The sequence below is a fragment of the Gavia stellata genome, chromosome 25 (assembly GCF_030936135.1).
Source record: "Gavia stellata isolate bGavSte3 chromosome 25, bGavSte3.hap2, whole genome shotgun sequence".
Taxonomy (NCBI): Eukaryota; Metazoa; Chordata; class Aves; order Gaviiformes; family Gaviidae; genus Gavia; species Gavia stellata.
The window spans coordinates 11,226,828-11,251,807 of record NC_082618.1 but is presented as its reverse complement, the minus strand read 5'-3'; the positions used below and the strand labels follow the sequence as shown (position 1 = coordinate 11,251,807).

The 24,980-nt window shown below is 45.0% G+C and overlaps 1 protein-coding gene across 4 annotated transcripts in view; it reads left to right on the top strand.

The window, feature by feature from the left end:
- The first annotated feature begins 8,690 nt into the window (after positions 1-8,690).
- ACACA (acetyl-CoA carboxylase alpha) overlaps positions 8,691-24,980 on the top strand; it is a 130,468-nt gene continuing 114,178 nt past the window's right edge. For 2 of the 4 annotated variants that reach the window (XM_059829104.1, XM_059829106.1), the window contains exons 1-5: positions 19,427-19,723; positions 23,158-23,290; positions 23,928-24,066; positions 24,298-24,407; positions 24,872-24,953. In XM_059829104.1, the coding sequence (XP_059685087.1) occupies positions 19,671-19,723; positions 23,158-23,290; positions 23,928-24,066; positions 24,298-24,407; positions 24,872-24,953 (517 nt within the window). In that variant the 5' untranslated portion in view covers positions 19,427-19,670. Of the gene's footprint in view, positions 8,933-19,426; positions 19,724-23,157; positions 23,291-23,927; positions 24,067-24,297; positions 24,408-24,871; positions 24,954-24,980 lie in introns of those variants that run through there. The other 2 variants (XM_059829105.1, XM_059829103.1) reach the window with 2 other exon arrangements.

Genomic DNA, 24,980 nt, shown 5'->3' with positions numbered 1-24,980 from the left:
CTTTGTGTGAGTTGGGATTTAGTACTGTGTGTGATTAAGCTAGCGTTGACTAGCCTTCTCTTCATACAAATGTTTAAATGTAGGAAGATTCTTTATGTGAAAGACCTATCCACAGAGAGTTAAGTAAAAATGTCCATGCCCTGAACAATTTTCCAGATTTAGTCCTGATGGAGGTGAGAACATGGTCTGCTCCCCGTAATAATATTATTAACTACAAAGCCCCAAATAAGATTTTCCAGATGTGTAATACTTGCCTGCAGTAGGCACATATTCCAGCATGTGCTCCCAAGTCAGTGTACTGTTTCCCGGTAGAGCACAGTCTCACATCCCCGATAACCATTGGCTCGGTCTTAAAACACATTTTAAAAAGAAATTGCCTGCAGTTTTAAACTGAAGTCTGTGGCTGAGGAAATTCACTGTTCTGTTATCACTCCTGCTGCTGCATTCAAGTTTCTGTGAGCCTGAGGCTGCTGTCCTAGAGCAGCCCGCAGAGCCAGGACGAGCTCTCTCAGGAGCACCCTCTCAAACCTGGCATCACCCTTCACTCGAAGTGCAGGAATAAAGAGCCCCATGCACGTATAAATTATACAACAAAACCCTGTTTCCCCATGAAGGAGAGGAGGGTCCAGTGACGTACGGGTGTTGGTTCTGTCCCTCTGAGCACTGCAGGAAGGTGCTCACAGTGAGGAGCTCTGCCTGAATGCTGCATAGACCCCACAACTGTCTGTGCAGGTACTTATGCTTTTATACCCCCCTGGTACCACTGCCACTCCCAGCGGGAAGAGATCTGCCTACACAGAAGACCAGATCCAGCAGCATTAGGAATTAAACTTGCATTGCTTATTCGATTTAAGGGGTAATTCTGTAAACCATTGTCCATCTGCAGAACAAGTGGCTAAAGGTCGAAAGAACAAGCAGGAGACGCTCCGGCAGCGCCTGGCTGGCTTCACAGTGTCCTGGCCTCGTGTCATCTGCTCTGTCCCCCGGGAGGGGACAGGTCAGTGTCCCTGCCCCACGCGGTGCTCTCCTGCCCAGGGTGCGCAGCGTTGCGGGGTCGGGTCACTCCTGCAGCTGTGGCCGCTGTGGGCGAGGGTCCCGCTGGGTGGGGGGGTCCCGCTGGGTGGGGGGGGTCCCGCTGGGTGGGGGGGTCCCGCTGGGGGGGGGGTCCCGCTGCCTGTGGCAGGCCCTGCTGCGGGCTGGTGACCGCTCTCACGTGCCAGGGTGCTGGTGGCTGTCAGGCCTGGCCGTGTGCGCCAGGGCCAGCCGCGTGTGTCCGGCCCGTTATCCGTGACAGGCCCCGCTGCCTGGCCCGGGCCCGTGGGTGGGCCAGGCCCCACTGCAGGTTGGGCCCCGTTACCGGCCCCGCCGCGTGCCGATCCTGGAGCCCCCACCGTGCAGTTTTCCCCAAAATACAGCAATTTCGGGGCAGGAAGGCGTGCGGGGGCCCTCGGGGCAGGCAAGGGACGAGGCCCGGCGGCCCCTGGCACGGCCGCCCGCCCGTGGCTGCCGCGGCCCGGAGGGGTCAGCGCCGCGGGGGCCGCGCCAACAGAGGAGGGCGGGGGGGGGGGGCGGTGAGCGCAAGCCCAGCCAGCAGCGCCTCCCCCGCGCCGGGAGCCAGTAGGCGCGCCGAGCTGCCCGCTCAGGCCATAGGCATCTCCTCATGGGCCACGCCCCCCGCGCCGCCTGATTGGTCACGCCCCCCGCTGTGGTCCCCCCGGGAGCCAATGGGAGCGGCGCAGGGCCGGGCCCGGGGGGGCGGGGTTAGAGGTGGCTGACCTGAGGTAACCCCTCGCATCACACCACCGCGGCGGCGGAGCCGTCGCGGGAGGCGGGGCCGGGCGCGGCGGGCGGGCCGGGGCGGGGCCGCGCCGTGAATGGGGGGGGCCGCGCCGCGCCCCCGCTCGCTCCGCTGCCCAGCGCCAGGCCGGGGGCCCGCCGCGCCTCCGCAGCACCCGGCACCCTGAGGTGAGCGCCCCGCCCCGCCGGGCCTGCCGCGGGCTGCGGGGCTCGGGAGCCCGCGCGATGGGGGCCGCCGCGACGAAGGGCCGGAGGGGCGCGTGTGAGCCGGGGCCGGGTGCCGGCGCCCCGGCGGGCGGCGCTGCGCGGGGCCGCGGGGCTGGGCGGGGCCGGGCCCGGGGGAGCGCGGGCCGCGCCGCGCCGTGCCGCGCCGTGCCGCGCCGTGCCGCGCCGTGCCGCGCCGTGCCGCCGGCTTTGTCAGCGCCGCGCGGGCGGGCGCGGTGCTCGGGGGCTGCTGGCGCCCCGGGCCCGCCTTCGGCTGGGGAGCGGCCCGGAGCGGTCCCGCTCCGCGCGCGGAGGGCGGGAAGGGGGTTTCCAGCCGCGGGGATGCGGCGCGGGCAGCCGCCCGGCGCGGAGCCGCTCCTGCCGACCGGAAGAGCCGGCCGCTTTCCTCCCGCTGTCTCGTCGCTGCCCGCGGCGGAGCGCGGTCCGCTCCGGGCCAGCCCTGGGGCGGCGGGAGGGCCGCCGGAGACCCGCCGCGCAGCGAGCCGTGCCGCACCGCACCGGCGGCGTGTGGTTCCCGTGTGCTGCCGGTCTGATCGCTCGTGGGGCCTCCCGGGTCCCCCCCCGCCCGCCTGCCTCGGCGGAGCTGCTGGCTGCGCTGGCTGCTGCTCCAGCGCGGAACAACAAGTTGGTTGTGGCTTTGCTTCGTGCGAGTGAGTTAATTCACAAAAAATAAAATCGAGCGTGTTGGAGCCACCACACCAGCGCAGGAGGAGAGCGGGAGGCGCTTGCTTTGCCAGCTTAGGCATCCCTCTGCCTTACTGTCACCCTTCTCCCATCTCTGGTGGGATGTAGAGATCTTGAGGCAAGAGCCGGGGGCCTGGCTTTTCGGAGGGGCCGAAAGGAGCCCTGGGAATGCCTTCTGGAAGGTGCTGCGGGGTGCTTGAACATAATAAAGTTGTAAAAGCAGATTTGCAGAACAAACCCAATTTTTGTTCTCGACTCTCCTTTTGTGGTGTCTCTTAAATCTTCTTGGGAAAGTTTTACAATGAAATATGCCACGTTAAAAAAAAAAATCCGAAGTAAAGTTGTAGTCTGTTCAATTCAGCAGGCTGTGAATATTCAGCAACCCATTTATGTCCAGTTCTCTCAAAGGCAATGGGCTTTAGACACAGTCTTGAGTGTTTTAGCAAAGGAGGATAGCTGTAAATATAGGCTCTTTTTTGTCTTTATGTTCCTTTTGGAAGTGACACAGACATGTTTTACCTGAGGAGACCTAGGAAGGATATATTCTGCTTGTATATTTAGCTTTATGTGTCTAGTGTTGATAGGTCAATCTGAAAACTAACTAACTAGGACTTCTAACCTGTGGACATACAGTTTGTGAAGTACCTTTCAGCACATTAGAAGCAAAAGAACTTTGCAGGGTATTTGATATTTGCTGAGAACATTTTAGGATGGGAAGTGAAGCAATGCCCAATTATTAACCAGGAGGCATGGCTCAGGTGGAGCAGGCTTTGAATAGTGGCCCACTGGTTGCACAGATACAGGCTGGCGAAGTTTTGAGACTGGGCGAGTCTTAAAATGCAGCGGCAGCTGGCCTGACAGAACAGCGCAGGCAAGGGGCTCTGCGGATGGGTGGTTTGATGCTTGGTGGCCCGTCTTCGTGCAAAAATCATCTCTCTGCCTGCTCCTGATCTGGAAACTGGCTTGCCAGTCCTGGTATAGGTGAGTGTGTTGCTGATTTTTTGCATTCAGTAAAAGCAATTAAGTGGTCAACTTGTTACACAGATACTATCTATTTTTACTTTGGTTTTACTTTTTTTGTTCCTTTGTTTTTTATTACCTGTGTTCATTCAGTTAGGGTGGTGAAAGTACATGTCCATTTCATTCATTAGAATTACTTGTGTTGATTCGCAATACTACAGATCCCTGGGCTTTAAGCAGGAGACCCTTAAATAAAACTAGTTTGGTTAATTTCCTTTCTATATGACTTACCAATATAGTAGAGGCGCTGAGTCTTTGAAAGAACCTACAACTCATTGTCATTGAAATAATAATGTTCTTTTCAGTAGTGTAATTGTCTTCAGATTGGGGTGGTTTGAAAAACCTAGAAACTTAATTTCCAACTGACATTATGGAAGTTTCATGCCTAGGTGTGTTTTACAGGGATGAAAATGATCTTAAAGTGAAACTGTTATGAAAACTTCTAAAGTCTAATATTTTTACACATGCATTTCACTGTCAAGCCAAAAATTTTACTAATCGTAGTAGTAGACCTGTGGAGAAGTGATTTGGGTTTTGCTTCACCTCAGGCAAAACCAGGTACGCTACTTTTTGAATTTGGATTGCAGAGTGTTCATTGCTTGTAGTGTGAACACAATTTGGGTCCTAAATACCTTGATATCTGCAGAGCTGGGGAGTTATCAAAGTGCTGTATATCTTTAGACCTCTAATGTGAGCTGATTTCTTCAGGAGGAAGGAGGGCAGTGTGGCTCAGGTTCTGTAAAGATTCAGCTGTGATTAAACATATTCATGTAACTGAGCAGGCTCCGAGTGCATGATGTTACCTCTTCTTAAGTCTTCGCAGGATTGAATGCTCAATCTGCGTCTTTCCATAAATTACAGGGTTTTTTTTCAGTCGCTCCACAAAAGTTATCCTGTTTGACAGGCTATTGACACCTGCAAAAATAAGTGTAGGGGCTGTATATAGTTGAGGATCCAGGCAATTTTGTGTTTTAGTGTCTAGTTCAACATTATTAAAACAAACAGTACATCTGCAATGGTTAGTGATACACAAACGTTGTCTTCGTGGTCAGCGGAATTCAAGATGCTTGTTAGAAACTATGGCAGTTACGTTTCAGGCAGCAAATACAACATGCAGAGGTTTGGTGAGACTTGCCCATTCTGTTTGGAGCATTGAAAGCAAAAGGCTTCTGTGAGGAGATCTCTGAGAAAGTCTGCATTTTATTTGGCCCCAGACAATGCTGAAATTAATTTAAATATGAATAGCAAATTTCAGCATGCTGAGAACAAGCTGAGCTTATGTCTAATTCAATGCAGTGTTGAGTTACCAGCTGATTGCAAAACATTAGCGAGACTCGTGACTTTGGGACTGGACTACAAGGGGTTGGAAGTGCATTGGTAAATGGACCTGAATGGGCCTTCATGGGTAACTAACCGCTTTTGAAGCGAGTTGTACAAACAAGATGTTTGAGTCGAGTTGTTTGAGCATGGCATTGGGGATCAGGAGCCTTGGCATTGGTTTGATGCTTTCTCATGGAGTATTTGAGTGAAACACTTCACTGCCTGTTTCTCTGTTTCCTTCTCTGCTTGGAAGAAAAAAAAGAAAAGCCTTGAAACTTGCTTATTAATGTATAAGTTCTTGAAATTAGAAAAAGTTTTTCTTCATTAAGAAATGGTTGAAGATAGTTGGGCTGTATCCCAGATTCTTCAGCGCCGATAATTACGCCAACAGTAAATCCGTCTGGATGAAATACTCTAGGAGTGATCCGATGCCAGGATAAATATACACGTAAATATTGTCTTCGTGTTTATATGCGCAAACAAAATTTGATTAAACTTTGTGCTATCTGAGCTATAAGTCCTACCCAAGCACCTCAGTTAAAGACACCTTCCTGTATGGTTTAGTTTCTGCACGTCACGGATAGGTATGCAGACTTTACAGTCATCCTTCCCGTTCTTCTCCATCTCTAGCCTCAAAAAAGGCAGATTGATCCACCCTTTTAATGCCTGTGTCAGATAGATATTTGTGGCTTTTCAGTCATAAAATGGTTAAGTGCGTCTTTGTAAAATGAACTACCCGTGGCCCCAGTGAAACTGGAGTTTGTGGGAGTAGTGATGTCAACACAGGGTTTGATCTAAATAATTCAGTCGAGTACATTCATGGTAAAAGTGCATAAGCCAGTTGGATCAGTTTTTAATTCTCAGTTACTGCTGAAAAGGAAGAGCGTGGTGTTTAAGGATTGCACTGTCTATAAATTCCTTGTCTGTGCTCCAATTAAAACTACAATCATGTCCTATTTGTGTTATAACATGGTCCAGTTTTGCTTGTGTACTGGATGGCAGCTATCACGTTCATATCAAACCAATTATGCTGCATCCCTGTACTTGGCATGACATGGCTATAATTAGCAGCACTGATGAGGTTTTCCCACTGCTTTAGGATGTCAATGTGGCGTGAGAGTAAGGGTATCAAAACAGTCCTTTCTGCATAGTGAAGTACCCCCTGGGAGAATGGGGCCCTGAGATAAATGTCCCCTCCTCTCGTCCTTGTCTGTATTGCTGTATCACTGTTTCTTTTACAGGTAAAGTATTGGGGTTTTTTCATGTAAAAATATGGTATGTCAGCTGTGTCTTCTGGCCACCAGTTTTTCACAAGATTTCTAATTATCCTTGGGATTTAGTCCTGACCAAATTCAACTGAAATCAGCCAGCAGATTCAGAAGTTAACAGAGAAAAAAAGTTTGGCATAAGTAGCTAGCACTGGCACAACGCGTGGTTTCTTTTAGAAACAAAACTAAAATACATGTGGGATGATCAGGTGTGTGCTAACACATTGCTCAGAAGTTGCCGGAACAATGGACTAGCAGGAGGTGCCACAGCTTGACTTGGACATCACAGGTTCAGTTCCCACTTTACTCTGTGACCCGGACCAAGCCATCTAGTCTGTTTTGTGCCTGTAATGTTTTTCATGACCATTTTGTGTTCAAAGATTTGTATAGTTGGGAAAACACACACAGTATTCTTCATAATAATAATATTTACTTGTTAATTCTTTTCTTTTCCAGTTCGTTTTGGAAGTGGATAACTGCTCAGATTGCAAGATTAACAAGAGGTTAGTGTATTCCTCATTTTATAATGATGTGATTTCCAGCTGTGTGTAGTTACATAAATGCATCAAAGTCAGGCAGAGCAGGGCATATTGAATGTTTATTCCCCATCCCACCTGTCTTTGTGCGGTGAGGTGCTCCTTTGTTTTCTCCATCTGTCATGCTCTTTCTCAGTTGTAATTACTATTTTTTTTTTTAAATTTTGAAGAAAATGCATTCGTTCCCTGTTGGAACAACACTGAATTTTTGATACTCAAGAGTTCCCTGTATTAAGAGATTCTTCTCTCCCTATGTAATGATTTTTTAAAATGGAAAATGGAGACCTGAACTTTTGTATTTTCCTCTGACAATTCTAAATCATGCCACTAAGTGTCAACATATTACCATAAAGTACTTAGTATCCCCTAATTGACATGGATGATCTGGGACCAAGAGGTTAAAGTCAGGGTGAAGTTCCAGAAGACGGCTGAGCCAGTCTGACAGCCCACCATTGCCAAAAAAGGGAGGTTTTGCTTCTCTCCCCATCCATCATTCCATACCAGTATCTTCCCATACCCTCCCTTTGCCGCTCCAATTCCACTTGCTAACCTCACAGGAAATTATCTTGTTTTGTTGGTTACAGTTCTGATGATTCTGTTGAATCAGAACAGAGGGTGGTCTGGAAAGCACCGGAGCTGGTGGGGAGTAGGCAATGTGAGCACATAGCTAGGGTGGAGAAGGGAAGAGGTAGGTACGAGTGGAGTGAGACCTTTCCCTTTGACAGTGGTGGGTTGCTAGATTTGTTAAAGTCATCCTGGTGGTGACCTATCCTCAGACTCCAACAAGCTTTGAAGATTGAAGTCTTCCTAAAGCTTGATCTTTTCAGGTTAACGATAAAGCAGATGGTGCAACAGTATGTGGAAGAAGGTTAAAATTAATTGCTGCTTGTGCAATACCTGTTACGTGTATAGAGAACTCTTAGAGAATTGTTTTTAATAAGATATTCAGTTATTCCTGTAGTTGTTCCAGAGTCTGTGGGTGCCCCCCTAAGTGAAAACTTCAAAATTACTCCCTTTGCTTCAGTTGAAGCTTTTCATGCCATTAAGCCCAAAGGTACAATTCTGGCTTGAGATGTGCTTGAGCTCTCGGCATGGGAAGCTGCGATCATATTTTAGGGAGGCAAACTGTATGTTCAGCTCGTTCTTTTTCTCTTGCCCAAGTGTCTGCTGTTGACCACAGCTGGAGGTAGGCTCGTGTGCCGAATAGCCCTGAGGTCTTGCCTAACCCCCAAAAAGGGCCTTTTTGACCAATCAAATCCATCATTTGAAAAGCACTAAATAATGCTATGTGCAGTACCCAGCGCAATGAGTCTTAGCGTTCAGATGCTGTTGAAATACGAAGTTTTAACCACAGAATGGCTCGGGTTGGAAGGGCCTCTGGAGATCATCTAGTCCAACCCCCTGCTTAAGCAGGGTCAGGTAGAGCAGGTTGCCCAGCACCATGTCCAGTCAAGTTTTAAATGTCACCAATAACTAACTAACCAACAAAAGAATCATAGTAAAATAAAAATTTTGGATTTCTAGTCATGCATTTATATGTGATTTTTTTTCTTTTAAGTGCCTACTGCAGCTTTGTCTAAACTAGCAGGTTCTGCAACAGATCAGAATGACCAGCTGCTTTGATCTCACAGTCCTTGTGCAAACAGAAAAGTCAATGATTATAGCAGAAGTAACTATTCTTGATCCTGGACTCCTATCTGGGTTCTGCTATGGGATTTTAACATTGCATTTCCTATCAGAAGTGAACCTTGCTTTGTCCTCTTCTTTGTTCTCCAATAGCAGGTATTAATCTCAGGTTTTGGTTTTTTGCTTGCTTTTGCCCCTTACAGTGCTGAGAGCCCACTTTGTAGGAGCCATGGAGGAGTCTTCCCAACCCACTAAACCCCTGGAGATGAACCCTCACTCTCGCTTCATTATTGGCTCTGTGTCAGAGGATAACTCAGAAGATGAGACGAGCTCCTTGGTGAAACTTGACCTGCTAGAGGAGAAAGAGAGGTCTTTGTCGCCTGCATCTGTCTGCTCAGATTCCCTTTCAGATCTAGGGCTTTCTAACACTCAAGATGGCCTGGCAAGCCATATGAGGTATGGATAAAATAGTGCTCAGATACAGTCTTCAGTCTTTTTACCCCATCCATTCCAAAGATCTTCCAAAGATTCAACTTTATATCTGGGTTTGGCCTCAATTTTTTTTGTTGCGCCAAGACATCTTCCGGCATTCTGTTTCAGAATGACCTCTTGTATGTTTATCTGTATCAAAACCTTCTGTTTTCCGTTGGTTTTAATGAAATATCTGTGCCTAAATTCCTTAAGCACTTTTCAGTTGTCTCAGCTGTTGAGTGTTACGGTGGGCTTGCTTATACTGCCTGTCTCTTGTGCCGGCTTTCAGAAAATTGAAATGTGCTGAACGAAATCTTTAAAGTTTTCACTTGTGTATGTGTTTTAGATGGGCTGTGTTTGTTGAGGACAAGGACATTATTTGCTTATTTTGTCTTCGTATGGGATTTGCTGCTTTATATGTAGCCAAAGAATTTGCAGGACCCCTGGGTAAGATCAGTGACTCCATATCACTTGGAATGGTTTTTTGTTTTGGATAGAGAAAATTTTGTTGATAGTTAAAAGATTGGTATCCTGCAAAGCAGTGACAAGCCAAGGCTTAATATGGTAGTTGCTGCTTGCAGCTCAGGGAGATGTTGGCCTCGCAGCGGGGTGAAGGGCTGTTTCACTCCTACTCCTAATTCTTCATGGCTCAAATGAACTATGAAGTTGGGATTTTGAGATCATGGTGTTAATATTTGCTTGTCAAAGTGCCCCTTTATTTTTATGGTGTTGCTGATTTGCGTACCACTAGCAGGATGTTCCCATTGTGATCTTCTGTTACAGGCTGGGTGTCTTGTACTTTTCACAGTACAAGATCACAGTTTCTTGGTGTCTGGTCAGTCTTGCTGCACTCTTCCATGTCCCCTTCATTTGTTTCCCATATTCCAGGAGGTGCCCAGACCTGTACGCAGTACTGTACGGGAGGCCCTGTCCATGCTGGGTAGAGTGAGGAGATACTGTACATGGGCAGCAGCAGCCCATGAGCAATCACCACGTTGAATATTGATAAAGTTATACTAGGTGTAATATTTGCGCTTGTCACTACTGACTTGCAGCAGCTCATTTCAGGTTACTTTGCCACCTTGTCAGATTCCTTTAGAATTAGATTCTTGATTCCAAAGCATCTTCAGTCGTTCATAGTCTGATGTCAAGCTCATAACTGATATATTTAAAAAGAAAATGTTAAAAGTGTTGGTGGCAGAATGGATCCTTACCAAAGCCCGCTTCTTACATCCTTACAGTTTAAGAAGTTGCTCACCATTGTCTGAATTTCCAACTACCCTGCAGTTGTTTCATGTATACTTGTTTGATTTATGAAAATGTAGTTTTGGACAGTGTCAAAAGCCTTCGAACATCCGAATTTACTGCAGCAATTGACAGTTCCCTGTTTGTGAGCTTTTTTAGCGCGTAAGGAAGGAAATGCATTTTTGTTGAGGAAAGATTTGTCCTTGACGTCTTCCAGCTGGATATAATTTAGTACATTTTTATCTGCTAGTTCCTTACAAATAGGTTTGTGATTGTTTGTTCTGGTACCTTTCAGCCTCAGGTTCTCCCAGGAGATCCTTCCAGCGGTCAGAAGCAAATCTAGAAGAGCTTCCTCTTGATTTTCTTTTTCTGCCTGCCTTTTTAAAAGGTGTCATCCCATTCCAGGAACATGCAGGACAGCCTGAATCCCACTATAGTTTTTACTGAACCTCACTACCTTTACTTTGTTGCTTTTAGAGAAGTGGTTGGTTCCAAAAAGGCTTTTACTGACCAGTAGTAGATAACTATACGACCAGCTAATCCTTTCAGCTTGTTGTTCTGTTTTGCTGGTTTCTTTGCTTGTACAGGTTGAGGAATTTTAATCTGGCCTTTTATTGGTGGTTGCCTTCCCACTTTAGGAAAACAGCCTCTGAAAACAAATAGTAGCAGACTCTTTGGGTTAGGGCAAAAGGGGGATAGTAGTCCCTACTTTACGGAATTGTTGTGGTCGTACTGATGGACATGTTTAGCTAGCTGGCAGTAATATAACAGATATGAAATCTTAATGCAAATTTAAAGGGGATTACCTTTCCAATGACTGCCAGTTATAATAATTTGGCAGCACAAAAGGTAATTTTGAAGCAGGAAAAGATCTAGCCCTGTAACTATATATATTTTAGGAACAGAAGAAACTGCATGAACACATAACCATTAGAGTGGAAATAGACAATAGGAGAGCAAGAAAATCAAGCAACTTCTAGGACACTGCTTGGCATCAGAGAGCTATAATGCAATAGGTGTGCAACCTTGAGCACCTCTGTTGTAACTTGCTTACTTTGGCACTCTCTTTTGAGGATGCTTGACTTTTAGTTAAATTGGAGAGAAAAGCCAATTCAAATAAAAAAAGTTGCAGCACTATAGGCTGTTTTTCTAAGATAAAGTAAGATGAATTGAGTTTTCAGGATGGTAGTCCCTTTCATCAAAAGATTTCCAAATAATGTTTACAGATGGAGAAACTGAGACAAAGGCAAGTTCAACAACTTGCCTGAAGTCACTCTGTGACAGTGAATTAATGGAACACAGGTATTCTTGCTTGCAGCTTCCTTTTGGTAATCACAAAAGTACAACACTTTCTGAAGTGACAAATTCATGGGAGTTCTGTACAGTTTGACTAATGGGTCAAACAAGGTGCAGGTCCAAGGGAGCATATCTTTTTGAAGAAGTTGCCAAAAATCTTTCCGTTTGCTGGTTAGTTTCACACAGGAAATTTTGGTCAGCTAAAGACAGAGATAGCTTGTATTTGAGGTGACAGGCTTTGCTCCAGAGAAGTCCTTCTCAGGGAACAATTATGTTTAAAATCCAGAATTTGGTCAGCTCTAAAAGCGTTTGTGAGTGTACCTGAACTATCTTTTTACCTCTTCATAGAGCATGTCCGGTAGTAAGTTTGTTGCTCTGATAGCTAGAGAAAAGAGATTTCTTCTTAGAGCACAGGAGAGCTGGAAAGTAGGGTTGTCAGCCATCTGATTAAGTTGTTTTTTCCTCTCGTACTCTAGGTCACTGTTTAGACAGTAAAACTTCCTTTCTCCTCTAAACTCCATTTTGTTGCTTTGTGGAGGTTGACTGTAAGACTGTCTAATCCATCCTATAATATTCAGTGCCAGTGGTTGTTTGCACCTTTTGTGCAACAGCTGTTCCAGCACTTATCTTGACATTGCAAGCAGATTTTCACCCCTCTGAGGAGCACTATGTCAATATTAAAATGACTTTGATAATAAGAAGTGCTCTTCCTTGGTCGTCAGCTCTCATGAACTGTTCTGTTCATGCTATTTTATAGCAAACAAACTCATTCTAGTAGAGGCCAAATTCACTATGTTTGTGAAAGATGCTCAAGCCTCTGATGCCAGGATGGGGGGAGTCTCATGGCAGCCGTGCCTCGCATCACATCTGGTCATCTGAGAGACGCTTTTCCTGTAGTAACAGGCATTGCTACTTCTCTCTTGCTTTTAGACCCCCTAAAACGCAACATCACGTTGCCAGTTCATGAAGCATAGATGTTTCAGTAGGCTGTTTGGCTTATGTTCAGTACCTGGGATTTGCAGGTCTCCTGTCTGAGCTGGAAAACATTGCCAAGAGCCTTATCGTCTGACGGGGTTGTGCTGTCTAATCGATACATCCTGGCCCAGCTATGGGTAGTCTGTATGCCAACTCATGTTTCTTCATTTGAGCACGCAGAGTGTGTGTGTGCTGTGCTGTTCCATCCAGCACCGTATTGATCTTGTTAAGTGTTTATGGTGTTGCTAAAGACAGTCTTGCTGGGACAGTTTGTACAATATAGGCTTCCATACCACTAGAGATCTATGAAGACCTTTGGTTGTGCCAGTTGGCTGCTACTTTATAGGATTGAGAAAGCCACGCTGTGATAATGAACTTTAAATTGGTGTTTGGTACATCGGCGCTTAACAGAAATCGTGTGTTGGAAAGGTAACCATGCAGATTAAAATGTTCTGATTCTTTCCTTGCTTGTAGTTGTGCTTTATTTAAAGAGTATCAGTAATAAAAATCATGTGAACGTCCTCCTCACTCTGTTAGTTGTAGCATCTAACATTGAAAACAAGTGTTCTCAAAGAAAATATTCTACTTGTGTACAGTCTACATAACAAAATTTATGCTTTGTTGCATTTTGCACCTTTAGATAATAAAACCAAGTGTACCATTTTTTCTTAGTCTTTTGCTTCCAGGCATAGTGGTGTTGTCTCTGAGTTCAGAAATTTCCATCAGCACTTCCAGCCGAAGGCAGTAGTCCTGTTGGGATATAGTTTTTGCTTGTGGTGTAGTGAGCTGTTGGACAGTTGCTATGCTCCTTTCTGAAGTTTTAGTGGTAGATTAAGCAACTTCTTTATAAATGCCACTTGGAAAGTACTTCGGATCTGTTTTAATAAATTGTTCTTGGCTATTGCTACATTTAATTCCTAGCTTCAAAGATGGTATCTTGTATCAAATTCTTGTTTAAAATAGAATAAATCCTGCACGTCTTCTGGTATTTGTACATCAGGGCTCTGGTTTCATAAGCGATGAAATGGGTGTACGAAGTCATCTGACAATCCACTTGCATCAACTGAAAGCCAAATTTTTGGAAGTAGCTCAGCTGTTACCTCTGATATTAAGCCCACAGATACTTTAGCCCTTAGCACCTAACAGTATTTGGACTTCTCAGTAAATAGCTTCAATAAATTATTGAGATGCTTAAGAAGAACTAATCATCTATTAAAGTACTTCTGGAAGAACACCTCAATTTTAGTCTGGACAGTAGTGTTGGGTATGCCCAGCCTGGCACTGGGACAGGGTGCCTGCTTAGAAACCAGTTGTAGAGTGATTGCACAGAGTACTAAAAAAAATAAAGGATCCTTTTGAGCTTGTTTTGAATTTAAAAAAATTCCTTTCCAGTCCAACTGTTTGTGGTTAGGAGGTTACACTATAGAGCATTGATCTTGTAGAATTCTAAGAGCCGCTGTAATTTTATGCACAAATGTGTGCATAGAAGTACAAGTATGCTTTCGTGTCTGCAAGGCTGATGCTTTCACTGCCGCGTCCGAGACTGGCCCAGCTGCATCAGAAAGGATTTCTCCTTTGCTGGACTGATTCCTTCCCGTTCCAGGCTTTCTGCACACTCCTGGCTGTGGGGCCGTTGCTGGAGTTGAAGGCTCCTCTTCTTGCTCAGCTGTCTGTGCTGTCAGTTGCCATGGTGCTGCTGAGGTTTTTCCGTAGGGCGAGCTGCATGGGTTTGCATCTGACAGACCAGAAGGCCGTTAATGAGACTGGAATTGCATGCTGCTTGCTGAGACATTTTCCTTCGCATATGATCAATTGCTGTTGGCTCAGCAGATAGGGGAGAGTGATACTGTTGCGTGTTTCTGCAAGTTATTGAAATAAAGCTGTGCATCTTCAGGGAACCCTTGCCAAAAGAAAGGATTGAGTTCCCTTTCATTGCCACTACTGCCAGTGAGTGATGTTGTGTTTTATATTTTGAACTTCATCCACCTGGAGTGAAAAGTTGGATTTCCTCCTGTATCTGTTGAAAAAGAGGAAGCTCGTAAGGTGGTTTGGATTCCTGGCTGTTTCTGGTTATACTGATAACCCGTGAATTATAACTTTTTTCTCCTCTGAAGGCTACTCTGTTTAGTGAACAAATATACTTTAAAGGGCTTGTCATCTGCATTACCTCTCAAGAGTAGCATTCTTCTCATTTTGGTGTAACAGATATTTTACTCCCTTTGACCTCAGTTAACATGGGAAACGCCATCTCTAATTTCAGTAATTGTAGGGAGATTTTGCAAAGATTAGCTGGCTGAGATACCGCAGTGATGACAGTGTCTCCTGCTTCCTTGCTTATCTGATATTTCTAATTGAAAAGGTAACGAAGTATGCTTTGTCCCCATCAGAATACTTTAGGGCCCCCTCCCATATTTTGCTGAATGCCCTCGCTTTTCACCCAGACTGGGACATGTAGCAAAGGCATTCAAAGACAAGTGCTTTTGCAGAATCCCCTCCCAGCCTAGTGCTTGTATCTTCAGTGGCTGCAGGAGAAGCTGTCAATGAACGTAGGCTTGCAACAAACCTGGGAAAAGAGGAAGTGTCATTAAACCTATTTTAGGTAGGGAAAGCAAAGAATCTCCAGGCTAGGGAATAACAGGCATCTTTTGACTCTGTATCGTATCTCTGTCTGTAAGACCAGTAGCTGAAATGGGCTGCACTGTGCTTTCCGTACAGGATTATATTGCACTAGGCAAAACCTCTTTCAGTGATAAATTCTGTGCAAAACTCCCCCACCTACCCCCTTAATTCTGCTTGTTAAAAAAGATACATTCTCTCGTTCGTGCAGATCAGATCTGTTCAACACTTGAACTTTGTCAAAGAGCACTGGGAAGGCTCCTTGCCAAAGACTTCAATTCTGCTCTCTTCTCAGTTGCAGAACTGTCTTTTACTGTTGTTGTTGTTGTTACTAACTTTTATCTTGGTGGCAGGGCTTCACCTGGAGAGTGTTAGGCTGTTGCTCTAGGAACATGTGGAATTTTGTGCTTCGTGACGATCGTTCAGTAAAGATCGTTCAGTACTTTGTGGTTTTAGGAACTGGAGTATGGATATCAATTAAATTTAAATTTGGCTATTTATTTGGATTGACATTTGGATTTACTGGGTATTTTTGAGGGGTGAGAAGCTGGTGCCATGGGTCTAAGCGGGAAGGACATGATGAAGAAATGGGTTCTGAAAGATAAATTTGAAGGAGAAGGAAGGGGCTTGGAGTGTGCAGGAGGCTAGAGGCTTGTTGAGCATGAGACTCATAAAGTTGAGCGCAGAATACCTTGGAAGGCAGAGTCAGAGGCAATGGGTCACAGGGTGTGTTGAAGAGCCTCAGGAGTGAAGTGGTTTTGATCATGGTACATAGGAGTGTGTGATCCAGAGGAGCTCAGTGAGCTTTAAATCATCAGGTTTCCTCCCATAATACCAGCTGTGATGATGCTTTGGAACTTGCAAGGAACACCAGTGATTTGGTGTGTGCATCCTGTGGGTATGGTCCAGTTTAAAATGCATGTGGCATGGCATGGCAGATAAAAAGCCAGATATGTGGTTTAGGAAGAGAAAGTATCTGAGAAACAAGTGTCTCAGCACTTAAAGTCTGCATCCATTGCAGCTGTTGGTACTTGGTTATTTGAGAGGAATCCTAGCAGCTTGTGCCAGTTTGGGGTCTGTAGTTTTGGAACCAAAGTTACTGCTTTAGGCTAAAGACCTGCCTTGATGGCCGTTCAAAATCTGCATTAGTGTGAAAGTGAAGTTATTTAGCCAGGGAATAGGGAGAGGGCTCTTTTTGTTTTTTGTGCTGCATCCTTTATTTAATTTCCTGAAATCCTGAGGCTTAATCCTTTGTCAGAGCTGAACTGAGTTTCTTTTCTTTTCTTTTTTTTATTTATTTTTTTTAAATTTATAGGTTGAAGCACTGATTTCCGGCAGTGTCAGCATTCAGGCCAACTGTTCTGTCTCTTTAAAATCACAGGCAAAAACTGTCTTTGAATTAAGTCCAGATTGCTGCCTCCCAGTGCCTATTACCCGAGACATAGTGAACCATTTACTCCAGCTGCAGAATTCTGCGTTGCTTGCTGGACTACATATATGCTTGCTCTTTCTCTCTGCCTTTTTGTGAAATAGGTTGCAAGGGCAGATCTAAAACTGGAGCAGATCTTACGCATGCTTCAACTGGCTTGAGTCTTACGACCCAGATCAGATACATGTTCACATCAGCGCTTACATATCTACAAAACATAAAGCCCAAACTGATGATGAGAGCTGCCCTCTCTCCACACCCTTTACAGGCCTAATCCGTAGGAAGAAAAAAAAAAATCCTTTCTTGGGGGGGTGTGTGTGCGTGTGTGTGAGTGTGTGCTGCAGTCTCCTTAAGGCTGCCTTTCAAACCAGCCAGCTAATGCATCACTGCCTTTGGAATAAACTGCTACGTCACTGATAGCACTTGGCATGTTACAGTGCTGGGATCAATGCAGGCTCCTAGCTGCGATGTGCGTCAGGTATGTGTCTGTAAGAATGCTTTTTTTTCTTGGAGGCTGGAACAGGAGAGAACCGCGCAGGCTTTCCTTTTGTCTAACAGCAGGCCTAGGGTCTAAAGAAGGGGATGGTTTTCATGTGATATTTGCTATTTGGGTTCTGGGTAGTAGTATGTTTAGGAAACGAGCTTTGTAGTCTGTGTGTGTGTTTGGTAAGTATTGTATCAGAATGACACCTCCTTGCGTAGCATATTTTTGTAGGGATGTTGCAGCAAACCGTGTCCATTGATTTCATAGCAGTGAATTCAGCTGGTAGAAGGCACGATGAATATTTTTAACCAATGCTGAAGCTGCTCCTCTAATATCAAGCTCTGTGTAGCTGTGGGATTTGTTTCCTTGTGGCTACAATGGTCAGAAACTGTTTGGACTGGGGGCTGTGGGTGGGGGTTTTGTGGAGCACAGGCAAGTATTTGGGAAACCGTTTTCACAAAACCTGAAAAATAAAATTTCAGTTGTACTGTGTATAAATTTTAATCTCAAATCAGGATCAAAACCTGAGGAAATCTAATGGAGCCATAGATGGTGCAAGTATTTTATTTTGAAAATGATGGAATTTACCATTTTCTACACGAAATACATACCCAGTAGAGTCACTGAATGTCTGTTGGGTTTTACTGGTCGTACATAGTGATGACTGGAAGAGAAAGCGACACAGATCTTTTCAAGCAGAGTCTGTAGGTTCCTGATTCTTTACCCTTGTGATGGCTTTTTTGGAACTGGTGAAGTGGTGGGTTTAGGGTAGCCTCCCTGCAGAGGTGAAGGGAAGTAGGAGCCTGGAGAACCTGGGAGAGCAGACTTCCACGGCCAGAGTCACGCGTGCTGGGGTGTGGGAGGCTGGGACCCCGAGTTCACTCGGGGGGGCTGGGAGCAGGGATCTGTGCCACACCTGGGTAAGTGGTGTGGCAGGAGGCCTCTCAAGATAGAGCCAGTGCTGGAAAATATTTCAAGACAAGTTGCTTTTTCTTACATACTTCTGTTTTAAAATGAATTAAATAGGAAATTTCTGGTATACTTCATAGTTGGGTAGTTTGAGTAGTTCTTCAAAGAGGAAACAAGGGCTGACAGGTGAGAGAGGCACTTAGTTGTTAGGTAGATATATAATGGTGGGGTTTTTTGTTTGTTTAAACTCTGTTCTTTCCCTGATATCTCTCATCTCTGCTGTCTGGCGAAGAAATTTATTTCCACTGTGACTGCCGTCTTCACTGCCACAGTGTGTCGCTGTCCCCTTTACCCTTCTGCTGACAATGCTTGAAGAAATTGGATCCGCGCAGAATTGTTTGCCTGCACTTTATCAGGCACATGGCACTTGCTGTTGGTCATTGCCTGTACTATTCTTAGTTCCCTATCTCCTGCAGTGACCTCACCTTGCCCCTCAGGGCTCAAGGTTGCATGCTGCCATCATGTTAATGTGACACTTTTCCTCTGGGTACTTGTTCCTTTTTTAGGGTGATCCCCTCCTGGGGGATGGAACGGCTTTTGCTCTGACTCTTGGAATGCGTGTGTATCAAATAGAAGCTGTGCTACCTGGATATGGCCCTACGCTAGGACAGACCCAAATGTCCTCAAATTTAAAAATGTAATCCAGTTGCTGTGTCTAGTTCCAATCTGGGTTTGATCATCACTGTGTTGCTGAAGCCATTGCCCTTGCTCACCCTTTCCTTACCCCCAAATTTGCAATTTATGTTTTTGCATGTGCTCCATCCTGAGGAAACATTCTTCCTTTCTCCAATGATGTTACTGGACCTTGCAGTACTGTAGCACTTCTCTTGTGAGGATATTTGTTCTTATAGCACTTGGAGTGATCTCATCTCCATTTTATAGGTGGAGGAACAGAGGCACGCAAAACTCAAGTGACTTGTCCAGGGTCTCAGAGCTTCCAAGCTGGTGTCCCAGTGCGATGCTGTTTCACATCCGGATCACCACTGTGCTCTGTGTGCCTGTATGAACTGTGCCTCTGACTTTCGTCTCTGCAGCCCTGGAAATGCTTTCCTTGTCATCTCCCCACCCACCGTGAAAGTCTGATATTAAATCCTACATGTTGATTGAATTCTTTGGGCTAACTGGTCCCCGCAGTTGCTCCTTTGGTCTCGCGAAGCTAGCTGCGGAGGGGGTGCTTGCCTGCTCCCGGCACAGTTGTGCGGCCAGCGGTGCAGGGCTCCTCTGGATGCTGACGGCGCGCGTGGGGAAGCTGTGCAGCCTCTGCTTCCTTGCGTGACCCCTGTTGTGGGGAGCGTGAACTGGGGCTGGCCATTGCTGCGAACAGCCACTGTGCATCATGTGGGCTACAGCAGCGGTGCTGTGTGTTAAGCCTGATTACGTAACCTGTAGATCATTTTCTCTCTTTCCTGATCAGCTGCTTTCCTCTGAATGCAGAAGAGGGAAGCTGCTACCCTCTCTGTGCTTGCTGCGTCATAGGAAGAGTGACTGAGAGAGAGGGGTGGTGGAAAGCAAGGGACAAAGGTTAAAAGATTGAAGCAATCTGGGAAGTGCCACTGCTTCAAGAAGAGCCGCATGAGTGCAAGAGGCTCTTTGCAGCTTTCTCCTGCTAGGTTTTGAGCTGCGGTATTGAAAAAAAATAAAATAGCAGCAGCTACACTAGACGAGTCATAAGCAAGCCTGAAATCTGTTAATTCCTTCACTGAGACAGCATGGAGGATTCTGCAGAGCAGAGTCAGGAAATGAGATATCACATGCTGCAAAGGTAAGAATTGCAGATATGATTGTCTCCTCGTAGCAGTAGCTGTCTTGGACTGAGGCAGTTGGGCACTCTGTACTGGAAATGCATACTGATATTTTTCCGTGTTAATTTTCTCCTCTGAAACCTCACCAGTGACTGTGAGGCATCTGTGCATGCAGTCTGTAAGAAAGATGCTAGGATATATCTTAGTTGGGGAATCAGTGTTAAAGTTTGAGATTCTGCACAACTTCTAACCTCTGTGAACTGAAGGATAGATGAGCATTTTGAAAGTTCCTGCGTAACAAAGCACTGCAGTTGTGACCTGGTGATTAATAGGGACGGCTGTTACTAACTCCGCGTTTATTCTGTTTTGTTTAGAGCTCGGTGTTCTTTCTTCTTTGCTGCCCAACTTCTACTTCATCTTACCCTGCAAAAAGAAAAAATCTCTCCTGTTTTGATTATAACGTGCAGCCTGTGGTTATTAGTAAATAAACTTAAAGTTCTTGGTAAGCTTGCTGTCACAAATTAAACAGAACTATACTTGCTTATAAACAAGTGTTTGTGCATTACTCTGAACCTCTGCTTTTATTGGCATTTTATCTGTAGCAGTATCTTTATGTTGTGTAGTAATTTCAACTTGGCAGGATAGTTCATATTCATATGTGTTCATAGATTCTGACCCCAAGATTTTTATCTTTTTTTTATTTTTGTTGAGACTGCTCTCAATAAACCTGCAATGAATAAACCTGTCTCACTTGTTGAACTGTGCTCCTTCCTTGCCATGCCATGGATTCTGACCCTCCTTAAATACATGAATTTAGTAGAAATTCAACCTTAACTACACATTTCCTCTTTTTCTTGCCTGTTGGCTCCTGTCCTTGAATTCCTGGGCTGAGATTATCACAGAGCAGTTTGTGAACTCTTGCTGATAGGGACAAGTTTTAAGTTCAATGATGATGTCTATCTGTGAAAGTGCAGCTTGCTGGGAGAAGGAAAAGTACACTGGGGAAGAACTTCCGCACACTGAACTTGTTCTCATGCCCTTCTCTGGATATCAGCTAGCAGCTCTTCTTTGAGACAAGTACTAGACTGGATGTACTTTGGTCTGACCTAGTCCAGCCATTTTTATGTCCCAGAATATCACTGGGAGATAGGCATCTGTTTTTTTAGCATGCTTTAAAATCACCTTATTGATCTTGTTTTTCCTGTTAACTTTCCTTCACCCACTCTTGGCTTCATGGATTGCTTCAAAGTCCCTTTCACTGTGCTTAGAACAGGTTTTCACTTCCCATTTAAGCTCAACATTTGCAAGACTATGACTTGAAGTTCTCCACCAGCATGGCCATTTGTCATGGGAATATCTCACATGTGGGAGAGAAGGGTTGATGTGTTAATGCAGAATGCAGGATCTGAATTTCAAGTGCTATAAATACGCTTTCTTGCTGTTCTGGAAATCCTCACAGTCAGGGTTGTGCTGCAGTAGGACGTCACAGCCAAAGTAGATGGCGTGCACAAAGGCGGAGAGGCAGGGAAGGATCCACTCCATCCTGTGTGTGTGGTAGATAAACATGTCTTTATGGTCAGAGGTGGGCACTGATCCCGCCTTGCCTGAAAGATCACCTTTCATTCTGGTACTGGTCTTTCCTGGTTATACCAGGATTTGGCATGTACCTTTTTGTAAAGGTTGTGCTAGATGATATGGGTCAAGATCCTTTTTGTTAGTGTGTACTGTAAAGCACAGTGTAGTCCTTGTTAGTACCATGATAGTTCGTAGGAAGGATGGGTAAGAGAAGAATCTGGATTTAAGACAGATACTAGCTACAGTTTGTTCCAGGCTTCTTTCATCAGCAAATTTTTCAGTCAAGATGCTGGTCTGTGGTGTTACTGTGCTCCCGATGAAGAGTTGAGGAGGGTCTGCATTCCAGATGGGTAAATCTTCATAGGCATAACGTGTTTATGAGGGAACGTGAGGGGGTATCTGTGCGTTTCCTCTCAGGCTGTCACCAAGCACCTCTAACAGCAGCTTGTTCAAACCAGGATGCTCCAAACTCACATGGGGCAGTGAACCTCACAGGTACGGCTCTGGGGCTACCTGCCCTTGGTGGCTGTGTTTAAAAGGGGACCTCTAGATGCTCTACATGACTTGGCTTGTCCTTGAGTTGGTTTTCCCTTCGTGCCCTCCCCCAGCAATTCCAGTCACTTTCTGCCGCACCCCATCCCATTTCTCAGTGGAGTTGCTCAATGGTATCAGCATTTCAGCAGCTGATTAGGCCAGAGGCTCCTGATGGGTTTCCCTTGGCCGAAGGGCAGCCATCAGGACCCGTGGCTCCTGGGGACAGACGCTGCCAGTTACACCACTGCTCTAGTGGCACTGACTCCCTTGATTGCAGTTGGGTCTTTCCAGAGCATTGAGTAGTTTCTTAAACACCTTCCCAATACTCATCTCTCCTTCCTACAGAAAGGGTCTGTAATCCTGCACGGTGGCCAGGGTAGGGACTTCAGTGTGTCCATGGGAAAGGAACCTGTTAAGAAAAGCACACTAAATACAGTAAGAAAAATGTGTAAACTGTGGGGTGACTCGAGAGGTAAAGCTTCAGGAGCTTTAAAATAAAAAGTATCTTGTTATTGCTGCAGTTGTGCTGCACTACGGTACATGCATGGTGTGAAGAGCAGGTCTTTGCTTTTCTATTGAGTTTCCTCTCACAATTTCAGCTTTGTGAATTTTAGCAAATCAAATCCTGTAGTGCTTGCAAAAGCAAAGGTTGATTTATCCATGTGTCACTTCTGAGGAAACTGAAGCATGAGGAAGGGAAGCGACTGTCCCATTCCCATGCAGAAAGACAGTGGCAGAGTAGAGGGTTGATCTTGTCAGACACAAAAATTGGCTTTTACTGCTTGTAGTAGAAGTAATGATGTGATTAATTTGTCCTCTAGCTCTCAGAAGTTTTAAGGAAGATATTTAAGACTGGATGGTGGAAAATTCTTGTAAAATGATAGCAGAGTCTCTCATTTACACCTGGAGACTTATTTGTTGTGGTTACCAAACAGGATTTCTTTATGGAGTCTGATCTTAGTAGCTTGTTTCACCAAAGCCAGAAAACATCGTTGTCATTTCCCAGCTTTCCTAGATGAATTGAAAGCAATGTGGTGGAGTATTGTTGTTCTGTGTTGGGCAGGAATACACAGTGAACATATTTTTACCTGGTTTTATGTTAGCATAACCAGAATTTCTCTGGATAATCTGGCTTTTGCAGAAAAATAACGAAAAGGTATTTAAAAAACAAAGTCATCCCTCTAAAAGCTGAGGACCACGTGCCGCAGTGGTCTGGAGGCAAGGAGTGATTCTGCTTGGGGAACATGGTGAAGGGGAACTTTACAAATTATTCATATATCCTCTTCTATTTGCGTACATCTGCGTTGCCAAGTTGCTTTTTTCTGTCTCCCACAAATTTCCTTAGGCCCAGTATGTCTGGTTTACACCTTGTCAAGCAAGGCCGGGAGAGGAAGAAAGTTGATGTGCAGCGGGATTTCACCGTGGCTTCTCCAGCAGAATTTGTTACTCGTTTTGGAGGGAATAAAGTTATTGAAAAGGTAAGTTACTGACCTGCTTGACTTTAGCATGTTGCATTTTGTTCCCTTCTCTTGAGCTATGATTTCTCTCTATATAAGGCTGTACACTGCAGATACCAAGTATTAATATTCCTGAACTTGAAATTTGTACTTCTGCTTGTAATAATTGTGTTTCCATTTTATTTTATATGTGATAAATAAACATCCCATTGTTTTAGCTTAGTGTGACAGGAAAAAAAAATTTGAGTGAGCTAGAGCACTTCTGTTGATACATAAGGATTTATAGACAGATACAACAGAAGTAGACTGGAAAAAACACTAAGAAATGTATTTAAAAATACATAATCATTTAATGGATGAGGTCTGTTCCTTTCAGGTATTGAATGTTTTAGTCACTCGTTATGCCTATTCTCATGCGTCCTTCTGCTCTTTAATCCAAACAAAGCATAATGCATTAAAATCTTTACGGTCGAGCAAGAGCTGATTTCTGCATTGACTGATGGGCCATTAAATGTTCTTGCTGAATTGAATGCTGGCTAACAAAACTGCACAGCCCCAAAATTGGATGAAGAGTCTGCAGAGAAAAAACTGTTTTCATTATTGTTTAGTGTTTTGTGCTATTTAGACTCTATCTCATCCCTGCTTCTAATATACTCAGGTCCTGATAGCAAATAATGGCATTGCAGCAGTGAAATGCATGAGGTCCATCCGACGCTGGTCCTATGAGATGTTTCGAAATGAGCGGGCAATCAGATTTGTTGTCATGGTGACTCCTGAGGATCTGAAAGCAAATGCAGGTGAGTTGTAAAGAGCATGAAGGTGCACAGCCTTCTCCTTGCACAGACCCGTGTGCCCACAGGGATGCGAGAAGTTGAATGTATGTCCACTGCATCACGTACCATTCTGTCAAGTAACGGATTTTTCTGGGAGGAGATTAAGTACTTCCAGTACTGTAGATTTAGGGAGTTTTAGACCAAGTGCCGTTTATTAGATTTGCAATCTAAATGAGGCCTTCTTTGTGTTTGCAGAGTATATTAAAATGGCAGATCACTACGTCCCAGTTCCAGGAGGACCGAACAACAACAACTATGCAAATGTGGAACTGATTCTTGATATTGCTAAGCGGATTCCAGTGCAGGTGAGAAGTGTCAAAGATGATAGTTTTCAAAACAGGAGGTAACACTACGCAATCTTCCCTCCTTCAATAACGAGTTGTATCTGGGGAAAAAGACAGGTCAAAGAAATTGGAATGACAAACCTATACTAGCACCAAAAGGCAATGCATATTGCAATGCAGTGGATTTCCCAATATGAATATCTGCAGGAGATGGAAGGTTCCCTTCACCCTTTCACTTTCCTACACTTAGTTCCTCTTCAACAGCTTGCTTTGACAGCCTTCTTTGACTTGTCTACAAGATGCAAGACACTAGCCCTTTAAACTAAGCATACCATGTAGTTCAGGAGGCTGGTCTGGCTTATGAATGTTATGAGGCTCTTTTCAATGAAGCAAAGAAAGACTTGAAGTATCTGCATGCTTTCTATTTCTGCTCACTTGCTTGTTTTACTAAAACAAAGACTGAATTATGTTATTTTCTTCTGCAGGCTGTATGGGCAGGCTGGGGTCATGCATCTGAGAATCCTAAACTACCAGAACTTCTCCACAAAAATGGGATTGCTTTCATGGGTGAGGATATATACTTCTGATCTAATG